We start from the raw sequence: 19,217 nt of genomic DNA, 5'->3' as shown, positions 1-19,217 counted from the left end.
TCCTAGAAACATTTGGAGTGGCTTGCATCAAATTCTCCTTACTCTATCAACCCAGAATCACACATTAGGGTCATGAGAATTAAGGAACTGATCACCAAGTAAAGAAAAAAAATACATGTTGATATTAAGATGTAAAGAGTTATACAAGGATTTCCTGCCCTGGGAAAAGCCAGAACAATACACGCGAAAAAGATAATACGATAATTTTTTACGTGTCTTTGATATAGCCAATCAGCTGCTGGCATGTAACCCGCCTTTCGCGCCACTCTGTGATGTTGCTGAATGAATGGCAGTCTTCGCTATTCTCAATTCGAGGTGGGTTTTGAAATAATCTTGGATTATGACTGCTAAGGGACCGGTTATTATTCTTGTAGTAGATGGGGGAAGGAGTAGGGATAAAAGAAGTGGGGGGGGGGGGGGGTTAAGGCTATTTCAGACTGGCAAGAAAGGAAACTGACAAATATTTATAAAGAAGTTGAGAGTGGCATCAGCAAGTTGAGGAACAGTTTTAGAGTGGTCCATCGCCCAAGGTGGGTAAAACAGTTAAATAGTAGATTGTAACAATATCTCTGAAACAGCAATGTGAAATTGTACAATTTTGTGTCAATTCTACCTTTTTTTGGTTTAATCACCACTCAGTTTTGTACAACTTAGTGATTTTTAATGACTGTAGATATCTGAAAATCATTTATGGTGTGATTTAATTGTTAACTCAAATTTTAGTTATTAAAGAATCCAGACCCACCGGTTTTGATGAGTTAAACATGATATAACAAGAAAAGAGAAGTACTGATACAACTGTCGGAAAATCATTGGAAAATTATAATTTTACTTGGTTATTATACATATTCGTTCACCATAGAGGCATAATTTGTAACTATCTGACAATTTTTCAAAGTCAAGAAATAATTTCCTATATTTAAGAAAATATCGCTCTCGGTAATTTCATAATACTGGTATGATCAAAAGATGTCAAGAATTTGACGACAAACTGGTCACCTAATCTACACGATTTTCCGAGTTTTTAATTTAGTAGGTGAGTTCGCTGTTATGCAAAGTAATCATCTTATGGTTGAAAGTGACATGAATTATAATAATTACAAGGCATGTAAGATAAACTTGTCACTAAATATTCACGATACGCCGATTTTTTTAAAGTTAATTGGTTAATTCCGTTGTTATGCAAAATCATCTCATGTTTGTATGTGAAATGAATTATAAAAGTTACCAAGCATGTAAGAAAAGATATGAGGTGACGGGGGAGGGATATTGAATAAAGAAGAGAAGGGGAGTCACTTGCTATTTACAGAAATCTTGATCTTGCCAAAATATCCCCCCCCCCTCTCTTCCCCGTTCCTCTACGTAACTAATGACCGGTCTCTAAAACACTGAAAAATTCTTATAGCCTATAGACAGTGACGCTAAAAATTTCGTAGAAGACAAAGAAAACGAGTGAGCGCAGCGAACGAGTAAGATGTCGAGTTGAATACGAGAAGAGGATTTCCATATCTTCAGGCACGCATGTATTATTCTCTATTTAGCGAAGTTTTCAAGCTGAGATTATGGTAATTATGTACAAGTTGTATTGCAATTTTTTTAATTTCCGTCATATTATATATCCCACTATGCCCTATATATTTTTCCTGTTCTGTGCAGGATTTAAATGATTGTATGCAATTCATTGCATCAGCAGCTTTCTGTTAAGAGTTATCAATTATTTTTCTTTCTTTTCTTTTTATAACCTACCAACACTCTTTCAAATTCATTGTGAAAAAAATGCATATATTCCCAAATAACGTGCATATATACATGCGCTATGGCTCATATCAAGACAATCCAAGCTAATACCGGGCTTTAGTTTGGTTTTGGCATTAGTCCATTGCGCAAACCATTCTAGAAAATGGCAGGAAACGTAAAAAGCTTTTTTTTAGAACAAAACATTTAATTTACAGAGAGAATTAAATGGTGGAAATTTGCCCAAAGGATTAAAGTCTCGTACAGGACTTAACTAGAATAAGTTCGCGTGCGTTGTTTGTTCCTATCCAAGCTGATACTGAGGCTCATCTTAGTTTTGGCATTAGTCCATTGCGCTAACCATTCTAGAAAATGGCAGGAAACATAAATAGTAATTTGTTAGAACAAAACGTTTAATCTACAAAGAGAATCAAATGGTGGAAATTTGCCCAATGGATTTAAGTCTCGAACAGGACTTAACAAGAATAAGTTCGTGTGCGTTTTTTTCCCCTTTCTTTACGCGTGTTGAATAGAATAACCTCTTAATTCGAAAGAATAATATATTTAAAAGGACTGAAGACCCATGCAATAATTCTTTTACTTCAAACGTGGCCCTAAGTTACGTTTGGCAAAAGCAAAAGCAATCCAACAGGCACGAAATATCAATTCAAAGTTGACTGGACTTTTCCTATTTTAGACATTATTATCATAGGTTTGTTTATTCCTGTTATTAGCAGAGTTAAGATGCTTTTTGTGAGAGCGATGCAAGCGATGACAACTTCACTGCTGTGTCAGAACTTGTGGAAGTACTTACTGTTATAAATACTTGTGTCTTTGATTCCTTCCATAAACAGTTTTTGTCTTCCAGCAGAGGTGTATTTGCAAGAGCTTAGAATTGGGCAAAGCGAAGGTGAGCAGGCATTGCCTTTAGTTAATCTTTAAGGAGCAGTTTTCCACAACATTAGGAATCCTTTACAATTCAGAGAATTGCTTTTGAGGTTAAAGCCAAAGAAAACTTTGCTTTTTTTGATAGAGCTAGAGCGTAAAACTCAAAAGGAAAAGGCAAAAATTTAGACGGTCAGATTGTGAGTAGACTGAATTAACACACAATTATGTGTCTCCGTTCCGCCCTCGTAGACATATGTTTACCTTTTCTCGAAAAATCCTCGTCTGGTGATGGATATTTCCGTTTCTAACATAGGATCAACAAGCATTCAGTTTCCGTTGTAGCCGCCAGCCTCACCATAAACTTATTTCCTCACACAATTTCAATATCACAGTATCAAACAGACGGGTTGTGAGGTAAATTGCGTACACTAGACAAGCTGGCATGGCATAGGATTTGATATAACATCACGTTTTTAGCTAACAGAGTCACTATAAGGAAATAATGGTAGAAAGTCTGGACAATATTTAGTTCTCAGCAGATAAAGATTTAGAAACCATGTCACGCAACACGTTAACAGTTTAGAATCATTTGGAACCATCTATACTAATGTCGGCAGGGTTCATTAAGAAAGAGCTAAATGCATTTATCTGAATAAGTAATTAATTTACTGAAATGAGAGGCATAGTATTCCTACGAGGTCAGTTTATAATAAAATACAACAAAAATTTTAGTTTCTTATCGCTATAAGAAAAGGGTTGGAGATGAAATAGTCTTTATGGACAAAAATCCAGGTACAGCTTAAAACTCGTACTTGCATCGAAACAGTTTCAATTACTGGACCATTCCCTGAAAGAAAAAAACATCAAAAACAACATCACTTGTGATGACCGTAGGAACCTTGCAGTTTAACCCTGTAAAAGTACAATATTTGATCTAATACATGACAAATGAAGACATCATGTAACATAATTACCGTCATGATGCACTGATATATCCTTCTCAATTTTCCAAATTCTAGAGATGGCCGATCAGATTAATATCCATGTGACCTACGAGGTTACGAAGCGAGTCATTCCCTGTCCAAAAGGAGAAGTTGTCCAGGGTTTTGCCATTCTTTTTCTCCAGGCCTTCTCCGACGTGTTACCGCGTAAGGTGGAGTCAAGTGATGTCAAGTTCCAGCTTTACGATGAAAAATCTGGTCACTATAGGGACCTCCAGGGCAACGAACCGCCTAAAGATGGCATGAAACTTCGAGCTCTAATTCTACTTAAGGTTAAAAAGGCACTTTCTATTAAGTAACGAGCTTAAAGTGGCTTATTTTTTATTAATGATAAGTCTCGCATGCACGTGTGTTACACAAGTAATACCTCAATGCGAGTAATCGGCAACGCCCGAACAAATTTAAATGTTGGCAAAGTTGTAGTGTAACAACGATCTGTGGAAGCAGCGAGTGTTGCGTATCAAAGTACGAACGCTTGATGAAGAATGAACGAAAAGATAAAAGCAAACAGAAAAGGAATCCGATTCTTGTTCTTCTTGCTCTTTGGCTTCGAAGTAAAACTAACTGCGCACTCATGTTTTTTATTTATTTATTTATATATACATTTTCTTTATTTTTTCACTTGCGGTAAGATCGCAAATGAACGAATGAGAGGTTCAAGATACCAAGAAATAAGTACCACAAACGCCAAACGCTAATTCGCCTCAAATAAAAAGAGTGTTAGTGGTATCTACAAATTTCCCACATCAATTTTTGTGTGATTTTTTTCAGTCACCTTTCAAGCCTCATCCCATCCATCCAAACACCATTTGTCGACTGTGGAGCCCCGTCAGCAAAAAGAATGATGGTGTTATGATGCGGAATCCAAGCACTGACATTGTGAATTGCGATGGAACTTTTATCTCCGGTGATGACAGTACGTACATCATTCTGTTAATTTGAAAAATAATGTGGGCTGTTTGCAGTTTCTACCCAAATTTCCCTGAATAACTGAAAGCTTCGCAATGTCAGTGTATGTGTTTTTGACAATTCCTGTCCATTCCCCCTCATCTCATCATGACCGTCTTCCATCTCCGTCTCATTGACACAACTACTGTGCAGCTGATATTAACCCTTTGCCTCCCTTGAGTGACCGAGACAGAATTTCTCCTTACAATATCAATACAATATCAAGCATCGAAGTAATGAGAATAACGTAAAATATCACATTAGGGGTTATTAGTCGATCCAATGCCAAATTCTGCTAGTTTACATCGCAAGAATTGTATATCAGGTAATGAAGAGAATTGCTAATGAGATCTTGGGAGTGAAACGGTTAACCTTCACGTAGAAACAACTCTCATTAACTGACCTTACTGTTCATAGTAGATGGAAACAAGAGGCGTTTTCCACAAGAAAGCGGCGAGATGAAATTACTTTAGCATACTGACAATGATCAAAATAAGGAGCATATTTTTGTTATTTCTCATAAATGCCAAATGACGCGTCCCATCCAACAGTCCAAAATTTAAAGTGGATGAGAAATTCACCGAATTTTTTTACCTAAGCTAACAGTCTACTAATTAAGTAATTTTAGCAATTTGATTAGAATCTCCTAAACATTAATGATTTCGCAGTGCCCTGGGAGCGTTGATAAAATTACTAAAAATTGCTAAAACGTTTGTGAGTTAAGTAACCGGTGTGACTTCAGCTGGTTGATTTAGGAACTCGTTTAAGATGACCGGCCCCCTGGACCCTTATCATAGGAATTGAAATATCATCTAACGCTAAAGCTACTTTATGTCCCTTTTAAGCCCTTATGGAGACCATTGATGAAACAGATGGTCAGACGCCAGCATTTTCCCTTGTTTTCAAAGATGGAGCAAGCACATCGCTAGCACTGACTGCACATGGAAAAGGAAATGCTGTCACAGCCAATGTAACTAATGGCATATTCTGTCTTACTGACCTCTCTCTACTTCATTTGCCAGTTCCTTTATCTTTTTTATCTAGTAATTAATACACATAGAATCGTTCTCATTCAATTGCTTTCAAATTTGTCATAATCAATTTATTCTTTTTATTGTTTCATCCATATATTTTTCCCAGGGTCCTTTTTAAATAATTGATTTCTCCAACTAAAAGGTATTTTCCTCCAACGCCAAAATTAATACGTGCTCTAGGGAAAGCTTGTCTCTCTAACTCGAAAGTGACTTAAACCACTCTTTGATTGAGTGCTGTAGCTAAAACCAAGACTAGCTGAAAGCCGGGAATCGCAACGGAAGGGACCAAATCATGATTGGTTTTAGTTTTGCATCTGTTGGTTGAGAGAGTGGCGCGAGTTTTCTGGACCAATCACAGAGCTGAAGCAAAACTTGAGCAATTCCTGATTAGCTTCGACACTCAATAAAAAATTGTTCAATAAAGGGACTACTATAAATTACCTGAAAAATGTCAATTGTGTCTAAGGTTGTAGCTAGGAAAAGTAGCAAGGGAAAATAGCGTTATTTAGCCATGAGGAAAAAAAAACATTATTGTTAATTCAAAGCTATTTTTGATTAAGGGGGGATTCTACCTAAAAAAAGTGCATTTTTTCAAATAATTGTAGGAATTTAAGTTTTGGTCACAACTATCTAAAACTATATATCACTGGAAAGCTTATGAACTATATTTTTCAAAAAAAGGTGTTATGTCACACCTGCAGCAAATGTAACCTGACACCGGTCATTTCAATTAACAACTTGTAGTGTCTCACCTATATGTACTTGAGTAAAGATTGTTAGAAACTGTTTCAATGAAATACCAATATTTTGCTGTTATTCTAAAGAATATTGAATACTTGTTGGGATGAGTGAAGGATTTCAAGAATTTTTTAAATTTGACATCACAGCACTGGTGTCAAGTTACACATCTAACACATGATCACTATTTGTTTAATCATTTCTTTTGAAAGACCTCTATGGCATTTTCCTTCACTCATCCCAAATAACTCAATTAGATCAGCAATCCCTAAAAATTTCAGGTCCATAGCTCTCATACTTCTTGAGTAATCTTTTCTCAAGTATTAAAAAATACGTTTTGAGAAAAAAAGGCCTAAAGTTACAAGATTTTAAAATTAAACACCTCCTGTATTCAAATTATGAAGTCAATGAGTAGCCATAAGTTCAAATATAATTAGGATAGGCAAGAGCAAGAGTTAGAATGCCCCAGCTTCATATGAAACATCTTCTTTTTCACGAAGAGCCGCTTCTCTTTGAGTACGGATAAGCTGCAATCCCTGCCGGCGCTTCTTCTCCTTGGCCGTTGCCTGCTTATCAGCTTTCCGAAGCCTTGAATTATCTCTTAGTCGAAATGCATCCTCAGTAAATGCACCTCCAGGAATTGAAAGCCTTTCCATCAATCTTTCTCTGCTTTCTGCACCTCTGTGGAAGTGGCAGACTGCAGACGCAGCAGCACACCGGACAACTTTCACTCCATGGTGTTTATGTTTGGGACACCGGACCCAAACCATTGCGTTGATGCTTTCATTTGGGTTCTGGGTTTTTCCTCGTACACATCTTTCTTTGCCCATCCTTTTCTGCACATGGCCTACACAATCCAGTTTAATAACTTCACAGTCATCATAGGCATGTTGAACAGTGTTAAAGGCCTTACTGTCCCCGTCTGACACCATCCATTTGTACCTCATGTTATGAAGTTCGATGGATCTATTCCAAAGAACAGAAGCTCCTTCTGCTTCCATAGCAGGTGAACTTCCTTCGAAGTTGATGTCACAATCTCCAGATGCAACATGCTCCCTCCTCCATTCTTCAAACTCTTCCACATTCCCTTCACATTGTGAGTTCTTTAGGGAGCACTTACGGCAAGATTTAGACATCACGTGATAGTCTAAAACTTCTCCTGTGTCAATTGAGATGACGAAAACAACACCTGTTAGTGATGTGAAACCTCTTTTGGCCCAAGTGCCATCAAAGCTAACAGCAGCATCAATTATTGTGGTGCTGTCTGAGATGCCATTTTCCTCCATGATTAGCTTTCGGAGCCTTTGGCCTGCACCTTTTAGTTCTTCTTTTGCTTCACTTTCCAGTGCTTCCAAAATTACATCAACTTGCTTGTAGTAAGCAGCTCTTGACAAACAAGGCATGTTCATTATCGCACAGAAAGAAGAGAGTCCGTCGTAGCCACTTCCAGTTTCTATTGAGTGGTAGACAGCTCTCCGGTTGACATCAAATGATTTGCCTTTCTTGGCAAGGTTGGGTGATGTCTGCCAAGGAGTACTTTCATCACAAGAATTGCAGTGAATGGAGAGATCTGACATCAGTCCATAACGGCTAGCGGTATTTTCTTCAATAGTAAGGTCTCCTATATTAAAAACATGACGGAAAAGGATGCTATTAGCTATAGTTACTGAACCAAACAGAACCACAATGTTGGAGCATTAGTTCACACCTCCATAAATGTGTACAAGTGTTGCAGTGAAGAAAGATCAGAAAAAATGATTAAACAATAATAAAACTCCTTTTCTGCAAATAATTCTAACTATCGTTTTTCTTTAGGTTCAAGGGGCTGAAAAGCATATTTATGATGTGTGATATTTTTCTCACCTTCTTCGCATTTGTGTAAAGTTGAGAGCACAGAAGAGAAGCTCTTTAGATCAACGAGCCTGTATCCTTTTTCTACCTCAGCTACCTCGAAAACTTTTTTGTTTTCATCAGAACTTGAAGAAGACTCATCTTCTGAGCTCTGGAATCTCATCTTCTTCCTTGAAGAACTAGGAAGCTGATCGCTTTCTTCGCCAAAATCTGACAGATCAGACTGATCGTGCGAAGTTCCTGGGGTCGGTTCGTTTGGTTCACTCTTCCTGTTGCAACCGCTTTTCTTCAGTAATTGCGCTTTTTTACGATCTCCTCCATGCCCCTTTCTTTTCCTAGTTTTCCTGTAAACGGTTCTTTTCTTCTTTCCAGTCATTCCAGCACAAAAGAGACAAAAGGAGTTCAATATTTCGCAATACACTGTGACAACTTTCACACAAAAATCTCTCACTCGTCTCCAGTGTTACTCTTTCAATTTCTTATTTTCCCCTTCATGTAAGATAGCACAAGGATTCTAAGGGGCGTTTCGGGCTTGTTTGACATATTTTGAGCTCCAAACAGGCTGGTAAACAAGTAAGAAACAAAAAATGCTGTTTTGGTTGCCATGGAAACGAGATTTCTATTTAGATACCTCTTCTTTTCTAACGTAATTTCTCATTTATATTTTAAAATTTTTCGGTAAAAACGATCGTCAGTGTAAAGTCGAATAGTTGAACCTCGCATTTCTGAAGAAAACAAAAAAACAATATTTTGAGCTAATTTCAGGTAGAATCCCCCCTTAAGGTAATAGCACCTCCAGTGAAGACCCCAGATGATTCCATCTTTGAGCCTGAACACTTCTGGAGCTACACGATGTTCAAACAACGTAACAGTGACTACTACCTGGGATGTGATGCTTCTGGAACTCTGACTTTGGTTGAAAATTGGTACCTCGAGTATCCGAATCCTCAAGCTCTTTTTATTGCTAACAAACCTAAAAAGTCCACCTAAGATGGCCAAAGATTCATTGACTTTTCCTTGTTGATACTTTGCTTTTAAGAAATACGAGCAATTTTTTTAAATTCAGAACACAAATAAAGATAGAAAGAGTTGGAAAAGCAATGAATTTTCATATTCTTTTTCAACAGTAATCAACGCATTAAACTCCAATAATCCGAGGCTTTTCAAGTCATTTCTTGCATTGCAGAAATAATTTATCGATAATTTTTGGATGTTTGTTTGAAGCAACTTAGAACGGATAATTAGTCCGGGATGGTTATCAGTATGATAATACCAATATCCCTTGCTGATGAGGTTGGCGTGCAAGTTAGCTGCCTCAATACTTTGCTTTTTTAGAAATACGAGTATATTTTAATCTTCATAGAATTAGAAAACCCTCAAAGAATCGGAAAAATATTTACTTTCGTAAGTTTTTCAAATAGTATTTAGTACATTAGCTACATGTAATCTCCTTTAAATAACAGCAGTGAGAGGCTCAAGTAAAACAGTTTTTATGCATTGAGAAGAATGGAATTTGACAATGACTTCTTGATGTTACAATTAATTTTACCTCGTCATCTTGTTGCAGCAAGGAAGAACAGATGATATATTCAATTTGTTGATCATTGAAAAAATTGATTTCTCCAGTGAATGAAGCCAATATCAGTAGATAGCTTTTAACTCTTAAAATTGTTCGAGCCCTGACCTGACAGCTTATTATCATTTTTTTTTCAAATTTCTGCATTTTAGTCGATAAAATCTTAACAGGTGTATAAGAGCTGTAATAACCTTTAAAGTCTCTAATTAAGCCATTAAATATTTTAAGATGTTCAGTTTTTGTCCATTTCTGTATCATAGGTTAAATGAATAAACCTACAATTCCTATTCTATTCAAGGAGTAGAAGCGAAAATATAGTTCGACGGATTAAAATCTGAGATAAGGTCACTTTTCTTCCCGAACACAAATGCTCTTATATTCAGGAGGTGATATATGCGCAAATATTCATTTATGTGATTCTTATTAATGTCGGACTGCTGAGTGGTCACTCTCCTGAGTAGTCAAAAGTGTAAAAAGCCGATGTCCGCACACACGTTGACAGACTAAACACAACTAAACTTATGGTGAAAATGAAGCCAAACATTGATAAGGTGACTTGGAAAACTGTGGCCTCCGTCACTGAATGAAAAAAAAAAAAGTTTTTGAATTTAATTATGCGTCGAAAGAGCACAAAAGTTAGCATTCATTTATACACACAACGCTATCTAAGGGAAAAATAATACGACAGACATTGAAGAAAAACTCACTTTTTACACAATGTCCTAACTGAGAATAGAATAAACAACTCCTCGGGATGGTAACTTAAATTAATGTTTTTAATGTTCAGTGAAACGTTGTCTTTCCACGTACTTTTCTGTGTTAAGCTCAAAAAACCTGCCAGTACATTTGCTACACAATCTGCATGTTATATCTTTCTGAGTTGATGCTCCAGTCCTGAACGACTAGTAGACTTAATAGGGGTAAGCTGTTCATATAACTCTATAACACCAGCAGTGCAGTAGATTGGAGCACTCATCCCCTTACTTAGATGGTTCTTTATGTGCTGTCCCTCGATCCTTGTCTCAGGCTCTTGCGTAGGACAGCACGATGGTTCACGGGAGCTAAGTTTGAAGTTATCCGCAATTTCCAAACTTGTCCGCACCACTAATAAGCGAGGAAAACCTTTTGTCTACAGCTCGTTCTTCAAATTGTCGGACTGTTCTTATCATTGGGTCCGCATTGCTGTACAGCTAGATGGCAGACTTACTCTTGATAAGTTTGCACTCTTCCTGAACGGAAAGTAGACCACTTCCTCCCGTTTCTCTTGCTAAGTACAGAATGGGCTTGTAGCTAAGCGGGTGTCTTCCTCCTTTCTCGCTGATGACCTTTCTAGTCTCTCTGTCGATGTTGTGTAACTTAGCGAGCGTCTAATGCACATAGGATATGTATTCCACATAGGATATGTAATCACCGATAAGGCAAACTGGCTAGTAGCGGTCATGTAGTTGAAACAAAGAGAAAATGTACTTCCAAACGTTCATCCAGTTTCACGGCGTTTTCTTTTCCTTTTTCTTCTGTTCTTTTCTCTATCTTTTTTTCAGTGATTTTAGAGACTACGTATTTTTGAAAGGAATTTAGCCCCTGTCGTTTGACTATCCCAAATGATTTCCATATGGAATTGAAAAAGCCTCCGAAGATTCCTCCAAGCGTGTTTCTTGGTAATTATTGTGTGCGTGTGTCGTTTTTGAGGGATGCTCTTTGCATCCCTTGCTGGTTGTGGGGCTGTTGGATGTTTTTTCTTTCATCTCTACTTCTTCTGCTTCTCTTGTACCGAAAAGATTAGCAAGTCAAAAGGGATTTTCTCTTTAGGGAAGAGATTTCAAAGATATGCATAGGTGATCGAGCGCTTTCTACTGGGTTTACCGGTGTTATAACCATTGTAATATGTTAGCATAATTCTCAGAAACATTGCCAGTCGCTAACGATCTTTTGGAGCTTTTCCTCAGCATCTCTGGAGGGTTACTATGCTAGTGCACCTGCGACATTTGCGCTCTATTGTTATAAGATAGTTATGAATTTACCGCAACAATGGAAGGCATTTTTTTTATCATTACTTTTTTTAATCATTTCATATGTAGACATTTTTAAATCTCACTGGGACGATTTTTCACTAGTCTCAATTCCGATTATTTCTGGCACTTTATTTTAGAACAAATGACGAGAAGAATTTTTAATTTTGGATGGCATCACGAATACCACTAGTTTTAGATAAATGTAAGGAAACGATATTTCAAGACCGAAATGCAACGCCATTTTATTTCCCTCTTTTCATACTTGCACACTGAATTTTTCTGACAATAAATTCGATTTAATCCTTTTCACCAAGATGTTTAAAGGCACAATCACTTCTGTCCATATCTTCTAAATTCACATTTTTGAGCAAAAATCTGCATAAGAATCCGCTCATTGTGGTGCATTCCCGTGATCCCGTGCAAGCAACGAAGGGACAGTTACACCAATTTCTATAATTATCTTTGGTAGGGAAGTTTTCACAGTTATTCCACTCGCCCCTGTACTTGACTCTGTCATATATTTTTGATAAAGTTTCTGTATCTACAAGAAATTGAAATGATGAATTAAGTTCTTGTTAACGTTAGTTGGCAAAGCATATCGTAGTTTGCACAAGCATAAACTATTTTCTTCAAACTCTGGACGTACAAATGTGCAATGTATGACACGTCGCCAAAAAAAGAAAAAGAAAAAACCAATAAACAATGAAGGGAGTAGGTTACTACAGAAACGTTCGGGCTGCATTGGTAGAGAGTATTGCCAAATAACATGGTTTTATCAAGTGATTTTACAATGTAAATTGGCCACCGTAAAGAGATTCCAAAGTTGACGTTTCGAGTGTTAGCCCCTCGTCAGAGCGGAGAAAATAGCAGCACGTCCTTTCGTTTTCAAAAAATTCTAAGGCTTTAAGGCCAGATTAAAACTGGTTAACATAATTAAGTAAGTCAAATCGAAATCAGAGGTTTTAGAATACTTTATCTTGTATCTCGCTTTTGTCTTTCTTGAAGTGTTTGGCAGAAGCCAAAAGAAATGCCAAAGACAAAAGCAAAACAACACTTGTGAGTTCGAAAGTCATCTTAGAAATAGAACACACTGGAAACTGAAAGAAAAGCAAACAAGAAACTACAAAAATCAAGGAGAGTAAGAAATTGTTACTTAACAACAAAGATTAAATGAAAAACTAAATAAAAATATACGAGCACCGTTGTCCCATTGGGCAAACTCTTTGCAAGGCGTGTGTATCACTGTTCTTTTAACTCATAGTTCACATTACACAAAAGGCTTTTGTAGAACTTCTTCTCGCATGATGCAATAGAAAAAAGTCAAACTTTCACTTGAAAAAGCGTGGAGTTCATGATGAAATCCATACACAAAGATAACCAGCGGCACGCAGGAGGACAAAACGAAAGAAGAGAAACTGTTATACAGACAAATATTAGAAACATTTGTTAAAGAAAAATGTAATATAATTTTTTACATTATACTAAATACCACAAAAATAGCAAATTTTGTATGATTTCTCTACTTGTGAATTTGAAACTCATCTTAGAGATAGAACAAACTGGAGACTAAAAGAGGAGCAAACAAGAAACTAAAATAAATCACCAGGAGTAAGAAATTGTTACTTAATAATAAAGTTTAAAATGACAAAATGAGTGAAAATATACGCCTAATATAGGCGTGTGTATCACCGTTCTTTTAACTCATAGTTCACATTACACAAAAAGCTTTTGTAGAAGTTCTTCTTGTATGATTCAATAGAAAAAACGTCCAACTTTCATTTCTAAAAAGCGTGGACCTCATGATAAAATCCAAAGAAAAAGATAACCAACACCACACCCGATAATAAAACGAAAGAAAAGAAGCGGTTATACGGTCAAATATTAGGGACATTTGTTAAAGAAAAATGTAATGCAATTTTTTTGTATAATTATGTACCTTAAAAATCGGAAAGTTTACGTGATTTCTCTTCTGCTTAAAGGAAAGGATAAAAGGATACCTTATAATTGTGAGCTTTGAGTGAGAAAAAAGAAATTCAAGAATGTACAAAAAAAGTTTCAAGTACGACAGGACTGTACATGTAATGTTACAACTATTGCAACGACGTAGTATCACGATGGTCAAGAAACCTGTTTTCTTTATTTGTAAATCTCAGAAGAACATCGCTCACTTTGTGACGTCATAATTACATAATTTATGACACGATTATTTGGAAGTGGTAGTTTCTCTCCAAAAATAAAACGAATTTCTAACACATTTGATATCTTATGTCTAAGGGGAAAAGAAGCCAACAAACAACAAGTCCTAACTGTCCTCATCTATCTTTATGAACAAAAGATAGATGAGGACGGTGAGGACATCCATCTTTACGTCAACGTTACGTACAACAAAACAAAGAGACTTATTTCCGATCAAAAAGACGGAGATGTTCAGGGATTTTGTCGTCTTTTTCTGACCGTCTTTTCCAATGTGTTACAAGGCAAGGTAACGCCAATACAAGTCAAATTTATATAGTGCTATGACAAAATGGGTCTGGAAGACTACCAGTAACTTCAAAATAACGATAACCTTGATGATAAAAAGAGACTCCGAGCATTCATATGGAAAGAGGAAGAGATAATGAAGGTAAAAATACCGAGGTGTTCTCTTCAGCTGTAAAGCGTTTCGATCGACAGTAAAAATGTGATAAAGGTTGTAGTCTTTTAGAACGTCGCACAAGGCAGTCTGTCCTCTGCATTCTGGTTGCTTGCTGAACTTGAAATTGCTCTCTTTTTCCCTCTAGTTCGAATTGAAGCTATTGATTGAACAAGACAGAAAACGTTTTATGTAGCCTTAATGTTTGAAGACACTAACGCACAGAAGAATTATATATTGACTGGAACTGGCGAAGGAAACCAAGTTAAAACCAATGTAAGAAACGCTATTTTTCACCCATTCATCCGTTCGTTATTCTTCCTTTCTTTCTTTTGTTTATAATCGTTCATTGTTACCACCCACTAACTGATTAAATCCTGTATTTCTTTGTTTTCTTCACAGTTTGATTATTTCGTCATTTGCTAATAATAAAATGATTACTTTATTTAAGTTAACTTCTTTAGGCTGTATGATTCAGAAGGCTAACGTCTTCCCGTAATTTTAGTGTAATAAACCCTATTAGAGAAACTATCCTAAGCTACCCTGTTATACTCTTCCACCGACGCAGCACCAAAGTCTATTTAGAGACCTACCCCCTTTATTCATTTATCTGATACATTGTTACATTATTTCTAAATCAAAGTTGTTTATATTTAGGAAGTGCCGGTGTCAGGAATTATTTCGGACGTAAGTGTCTTTGAGCCTCTGTACTTCTGGAACTATACAATGTTCAGAAATTGTTTCTACAACAACTATTACCTGGGATACGACCAAACTGGAAAAACAACTTTGGTTGAAAATTGGGACCTCAGCTATCCGGACCCTCAAGCACTCTTCATCCTTGATACGTTTTACTTTGACAGGCCAAATGGCGAAGGAGAATGTTGGCTACTTGCTCAAATTATTCTTACCATCATTCCTATAAACTTTGTAAAACATTATTTTTTAATTGGGTTTATTATGATCAGCCTAATGCTTAGTATGATTCGTTTTTCAAAGATAGTCATTGGTGCGATCATTAATCTTTCGTGGGATGATACTTTAGACTTTTTGCTACCATCTTAGTTAGCGTGCCAAATGTCTCAAAGTCCAGGGAAAAGGCTATGGAATTTTTTAGATAACCGCTGCAGAAGATATCTGTTGAGCTGTATTCTCTTGCTGATTTAAGGGAGAAGGAAGGTCGTCTGTGATCATAAAAGTTGCTTTGATGAAACATCTGGTCAGACGGCTTCATTTGCCCTGCTAGGAAATCCTGTCAAAGCCAAGGTAACTAATGGCATATTCTGTCTTATCACCTCTCTCTACTTCATTCGCCAGTTCCTTTACCTTTTTTATCTAATAATTAATACACATAGAATCGTTCTCATTCAAAAGCTTTCAATTTTTTATAATCAATTTATTCTTTTTATTGTTCTATTTATATATTTTCCCCAGGGTCCTTTTAAAATAACTGATTTCTCCAACTGAAATGTCTTTTCCTCCAACGCCTAAATAACTAAGTGCTTTAGGGAAAGCTTGTCTTTCAAACTCGAAGGTGACTTAGAGTAATCTTCGATTGAGTGCCGTAATTAAAATCACAACTAACTGAAAACCGGGAATCACAACGGAAGGACCAAATCGTAATGATTTTAGTTTTGCATCTGTTGGTTGAGAGAGTGGCGCAAGGTTTCTGGACCAATCACAGAGCGAAAGCAAACCTTGAACAACTACGGATTACTTTCGACACTCAATAGAAAATTGTTCGAGAAAGGGACTTCAATAAATCGCCTGAAAAATGTCAATTTTTTCCAAGGTTGTAGCTAAGAAAAGCAGCAAAGCATTCAAAGCTTTTAATTTAAAGCTATTTTTAATTAAGGTAATAGCAGTTGCAGTAATTACTCCAGATGAATCCGTATGCGCAAATGTTCATTTGTCTGTTTCTTATCAATGTCAGACTGCTGAGTAATCACCCTCCTGAGAAGTCAAAAGTGTAATAAGCCGATGTTTGCACACACCTTGACTAAACTAAAAAGTTATCATTCATTTATACACACAGCGTTACCCAAGAGGAAAAATAACACAACAGACATTGACAGAAGAAAAACTCACTTTTTCCAAAATGCCCTGAGTGAAATTAGAATAAACAACTCCTTGGGATGGTTACTTAAATTAATGTTCTTCACCTTGGTATTTACAAGTCACACTGCTCTCATGAGCTCTCATTAGAACCGTCATTGCAGCGTTGTCTTTCCAAGTACTCTGTCTGTGTTCGGCGTGAAAAACCTTCCAGTACATGAGCCAAACTTTCTGAGGATTTACTAAATAATCTGCGTGTTACATCATTCTAAGTTGATGTTCCAGTCTTGAAGGCCAAGTGGACTTCAATAGGGGTAAGCTGTTCACATAACTCCAAAACACCAGCAATGCAGTGGATTGTAGCATTCACCCACACACTCAGCCATGTGAAACAACTCTTATTATAAAGTTGGGTCACCATCTTGTCAATGATGAGGATGTCTGTGGTTGCATTAAATCCGGTCTTCGCCCCCCTCCGTTCCCCTTTTGTCACGTCATTTGCGTTAAGGTGGATGTCACGTGGGATCTGCATGCACGATGTGAACCATTCATAGATGTTGTGAAGACTAATGATAGGTCTTTAGTTCTCACTCGAGAAGTCTCCTGGTTTGGGTATGAAGTCTCCTGGTTTCTGAGTATTATTATCATCACCATCGTCACCATCGTCAACATCGTCACCATCGTCACCATCGTCAACATCGTCACCATCGTCACCATCGTCACCATCGTCACCATCGTCACCATCGTCACCATCGTCACCATCGTCACCATCGTCACCATCGTCACCATCGTCACCATCGTTATCATCGTTATTATCGTTCAGTGACAATCAAAGCGTGAGAGCCTAAAAGGTATAAACGCACCACGACAGTCAAATCTATATGAATCCTCTTTAGGAGCGAGGGAAGTATAGAAAAAGACAGAAAAGGGCATAAATACTTGCTTTTACAGGCTAAATTATCTTGAATATAAACGCGGTATGTCATGCAACTAATATAATAAGATGGAGAAGATATATAAACCGGAACTCAAATCTGGCTAGAATGTCGTATAGCATTACGTGATCATCGAAACAGCTAATAAAATCATAAATAAACAAGAGTATTATGTTAGATTTTTTTAAAAATTGTAATGATTTATGCTCGTAAACGGTGGCGACAAGTAGGCATACCATGTATATTTCGTAGTCGCTAGCAAGTAAATTTTGCCGGACTTTGAGTTCGTCTCAAGACAGAACAATACACATTCACAAGGAAATTTTTACAGTAACTTTATAGCCATCTTTTTGTCTTTTAAAAAGCTTTCTGCTACTTTTCGACAAAGAAAGAGGATCTCGGAGAAAAATATTTACCAAAAAAATTAATATTTCTTTACCAGCTTCAATAATGACAGGGGATTAAGTTTAGATGATAAAACAAAGTATTGTGTGGACAGAAATCCTGGAGGTCAGGTAAATTCGTTACATGAGGTCACACAAGTCGGGTAATATTCACGGTGAAAAGTTGCATTTTTCAGCGGTCGAACGAAAAGAATCATTTCTCGAAAACTGAAATACATTTTCACAAAAAATTACACTATAACCATTAGGACACATTGGGCTACAAAATATGAAAGTAGGAGTAACAGCAAATTTAGGGTGACTTGCCGCTGTTTGTCCCATGCATGTTGTCATTAACTCTTAAAATCTCACTAAGACGATTTTCCACTTCTCACTTCCCATTTTTTTCGCATTATAATATAGATAAAATGACGAAAAAAAAAATTAATTTTGGATGGCATTACGAGTACTATAAATGTAAGAAAATAATATTTCAAGACTGAAATGCAACGCCATTTTATTTCCCTCTTTTCATAGTTGCACACTGGATTTTTCTGATTATTAGTTCGATTTAATCCTTTTAATCAAGATATTTACAGGCACAATCACTTCTGTCCATATTTTCTACATTCACATTTGTGAGCAAAAATCTGTAGAAGAATCCGCTCACTGGGGTGCATTCCTGTGATCCCGTGCAAGCAACAAAGGGACAGTTGCACCAGTTTCTAAAATCATCTTTGGTATGGAAGTTGTCACAGTTTTTCCACTCGCCTCTGTACTTGACTCTGTCATATCTCTTTGGTAAAGTTTCTGTATTTACAAGAAACCTTAGGGCTGCCTTGGTAGAGGGTATTGCAAAATAACATAGTTTTATCACGTGATTTAACAATGTAAATTGGCCAACGTAAAGAGCTTCCAAAGTTGACTTTTCTAGTGTCAGAGCGGAGAAAATAGGAGCACATCTTTTCGTTTTAAAAATTCTAAGGGTTAAAGGCCAGATTTAAACTGGTTAACAGGATTAAGTGAGTCAAATTCAAATTAGAGGTTTTAGAATATTTTACCTTGTATCTTGCTTTTGTCTTTTTTAAAGTGTTTGGCAGGAGCCAAAAGAAATGCCAAAGACAAAAGCAAAAAAACACTTGTGAGTTTGAAACTCATCTTAGAGATAGATCACACTGGAGACTAAATGAAGAGCAAACAAGAAACTAAAATAAATCACCAAGAGCAAGAAAAATTGTTACTTAATAAAAAAGTTTAAAATGACAAAATAAGTAAGAAAATACTAGTACGGTTGTCCCATTGAGCTACTCTCTGCATGGCGAGTGTATCACCGTTCTTTTAACTCATAGTTCACATTACACAAAAGGCTTTTGTAGAAGATCACCTTGCATGATGCAATAGAAAAAACGTCAAACTTTCACTTCTAAAAA

At 36.7% G+C, this 19,217-nt stretch overlaps 3 protein-coding genes across 5 annotated transcripts; 1 reads left to right on the top strand and 2 right to left on the bottom strand.

Moving 5' to 3' along the window:
* The first annotated feature begins 2,227 nt into the window (after positions 1 to 2,227).
* On the top strand, positions 2,228 to 10,005 carry LOC149034165 (uncharacterized). Of its 3 annotated transcripts, XM_089193123.1 has the most exons (6): positions 2,228 to 2,446; positions 2,589 to 2,644; positions 3,642 to 3,895; positions 4,395 to 4,539; positions 5,417 to 5,541; positions 8,978 to 10,005. In XM_089193123.1, the coding sequence occupies exons 3-6, from the start codon at positions 3,644 to 3,646 to the stop codon at positions 9,182 to 9,184; spliced, it is 729 nt and encodes a 242-aa protein (XP_089049249.1). In that variant the 5' UTR covers positions 2,228 to 2,446; positions 2,589 to 2,644; positions 3,642 to 3,643; the 3' UTR covers positions 9,185 to 10,005. The 3 variants fall into 3 exon arrangements, with proteins under 3 accessions (XP_089049249.1, XP_089049250.1, XP_089049251.1); XM_089193124.1 differs by lacking the exon at positions 2,228 to 2,446 and having other exon boundaries at positions 2,570 to 2,644; XM_089193125.1 differs by lacking the exons at positions 2,228 to 2,446; positions 2,589 to 2,644 and adding an exon at positions 2,773 to 2,819.
* On the bottom strand, positions 6,249 to 8,970 carry LOC149034166 (uncharacterized). The gene is made up of 2 exons (XM_089193122.1): positions 8,207 to 8,970; positions 6,249 to 7,964 (listed from the first exon to the last, which is right to left on the bottom strand). Exons 1-2 carry the CDS (start codon positions 8,568 to 8,570, stop codon positions 6,799 to 6,801), a joined length of 1,530 nt encoding a protein of 509 aa, XP_089049248.1. The 5' UTR covers positions 8,571 to 8,970; the 3' UTR covers positions 6,249 to 6,798.
* An 8,279-nt stretch (positions 10,006 to 18,284) lies between the features above and the next one.
* On the bottom strand, positions 18,285 to 18,960 carry LOC149034164 (uncharacterized). Its single transcript, XM_089193849.1, has 2 exons — positions 18,849 to 18,960; positions 18,285 to 18,777 (listed from the first exon to the last, which is right to left on the bottom strand). The coding sequence occupies exons 1-2, from the start codon at positions 18,943 to 18,945 to the stop codon at positions 18,368 to 18,370; spliced, it is 507 nt and encodes a 168-aa protein (XP_089049975.1). The 5' UTR covers positions 18,946 to 18,960; the 3' UTR covers positions 18,285 to 18,367.
* Positions 18,961 to 19,217: the final 257 nt, after the last annotated feature.

This window comes from Pocillopora damicornis, chromosome 14 (genome assembly GCF_964200805.1).
Source record: "Pocillopora damicornis chromosome 14, jaPocDami1.2, whole genome shotgun sequence".
In the NCBI taxonomy this organism is placed as follows: Eukaryota; Metazoa; Cnidaria; class Anthozoa; order Scleractinia; family Pocilloporidae; genus Pocillopora; species Pocillopora damicornis.
Note: the sequence above shows the minus strand (reverse complement) of the source record. Positions and strands in the feature narration are given on the sequence as shown.

Excerpts from the sequence above, each read along its gene's own strand:
- LOC149034165 (XM_089193123.1), top strand. The coding sequence starts at position 3,644 with ATGGCCGATCAGATTAATATCCATGTGACCTACGAGGTTACGAAGCGA. Across the intron at positions 4,540-5,416 it reads TTTTATCTCCGGTGATGACA|CCCTTATGGAGACCATTGAT; the intron begins GTACGTACATCA and ends GTCCCTTTTAAG. Across the intron at positions 5,542-8,977 it reads GAAATGCTGTCACAGCCAAT|GTAATAGCACCTCCAGTGAA; the intron begins GTAACTAATGGC and ends TCCCCCCTTAAG.
- LOC149034166 (XM_089193122.1), bottom strand. The coding sequence starts at position 8,570 with ATGACTGGAAAGAAGAAAAGAACCGTTTACAGGAAAACTAGGAAAAGA. Across the intron at positions 7,965-8,206 it reads TTTACACAAATGCGAAGAAG|GAGACCTTACTATTGAAGAA; the intron begins GTGAGAAAAATA and ends TTTTTAATATAG.
- LOC149034164 (XM_089193849.1), bottom strand. The coding sequence starts at position 18,945 with ATGAGTTTCAAACTCACAAGTGTTTTTTTGCTTTTGTCTTTGGCATTT. Across the intron at positions 18,778-18,848 it reads AGACAAAAGCAAGATACAAG|TAACCCTTAGAATTTTTAAA; the intron begins GTAAAATATTCT and ends AAATCTGGCCTT.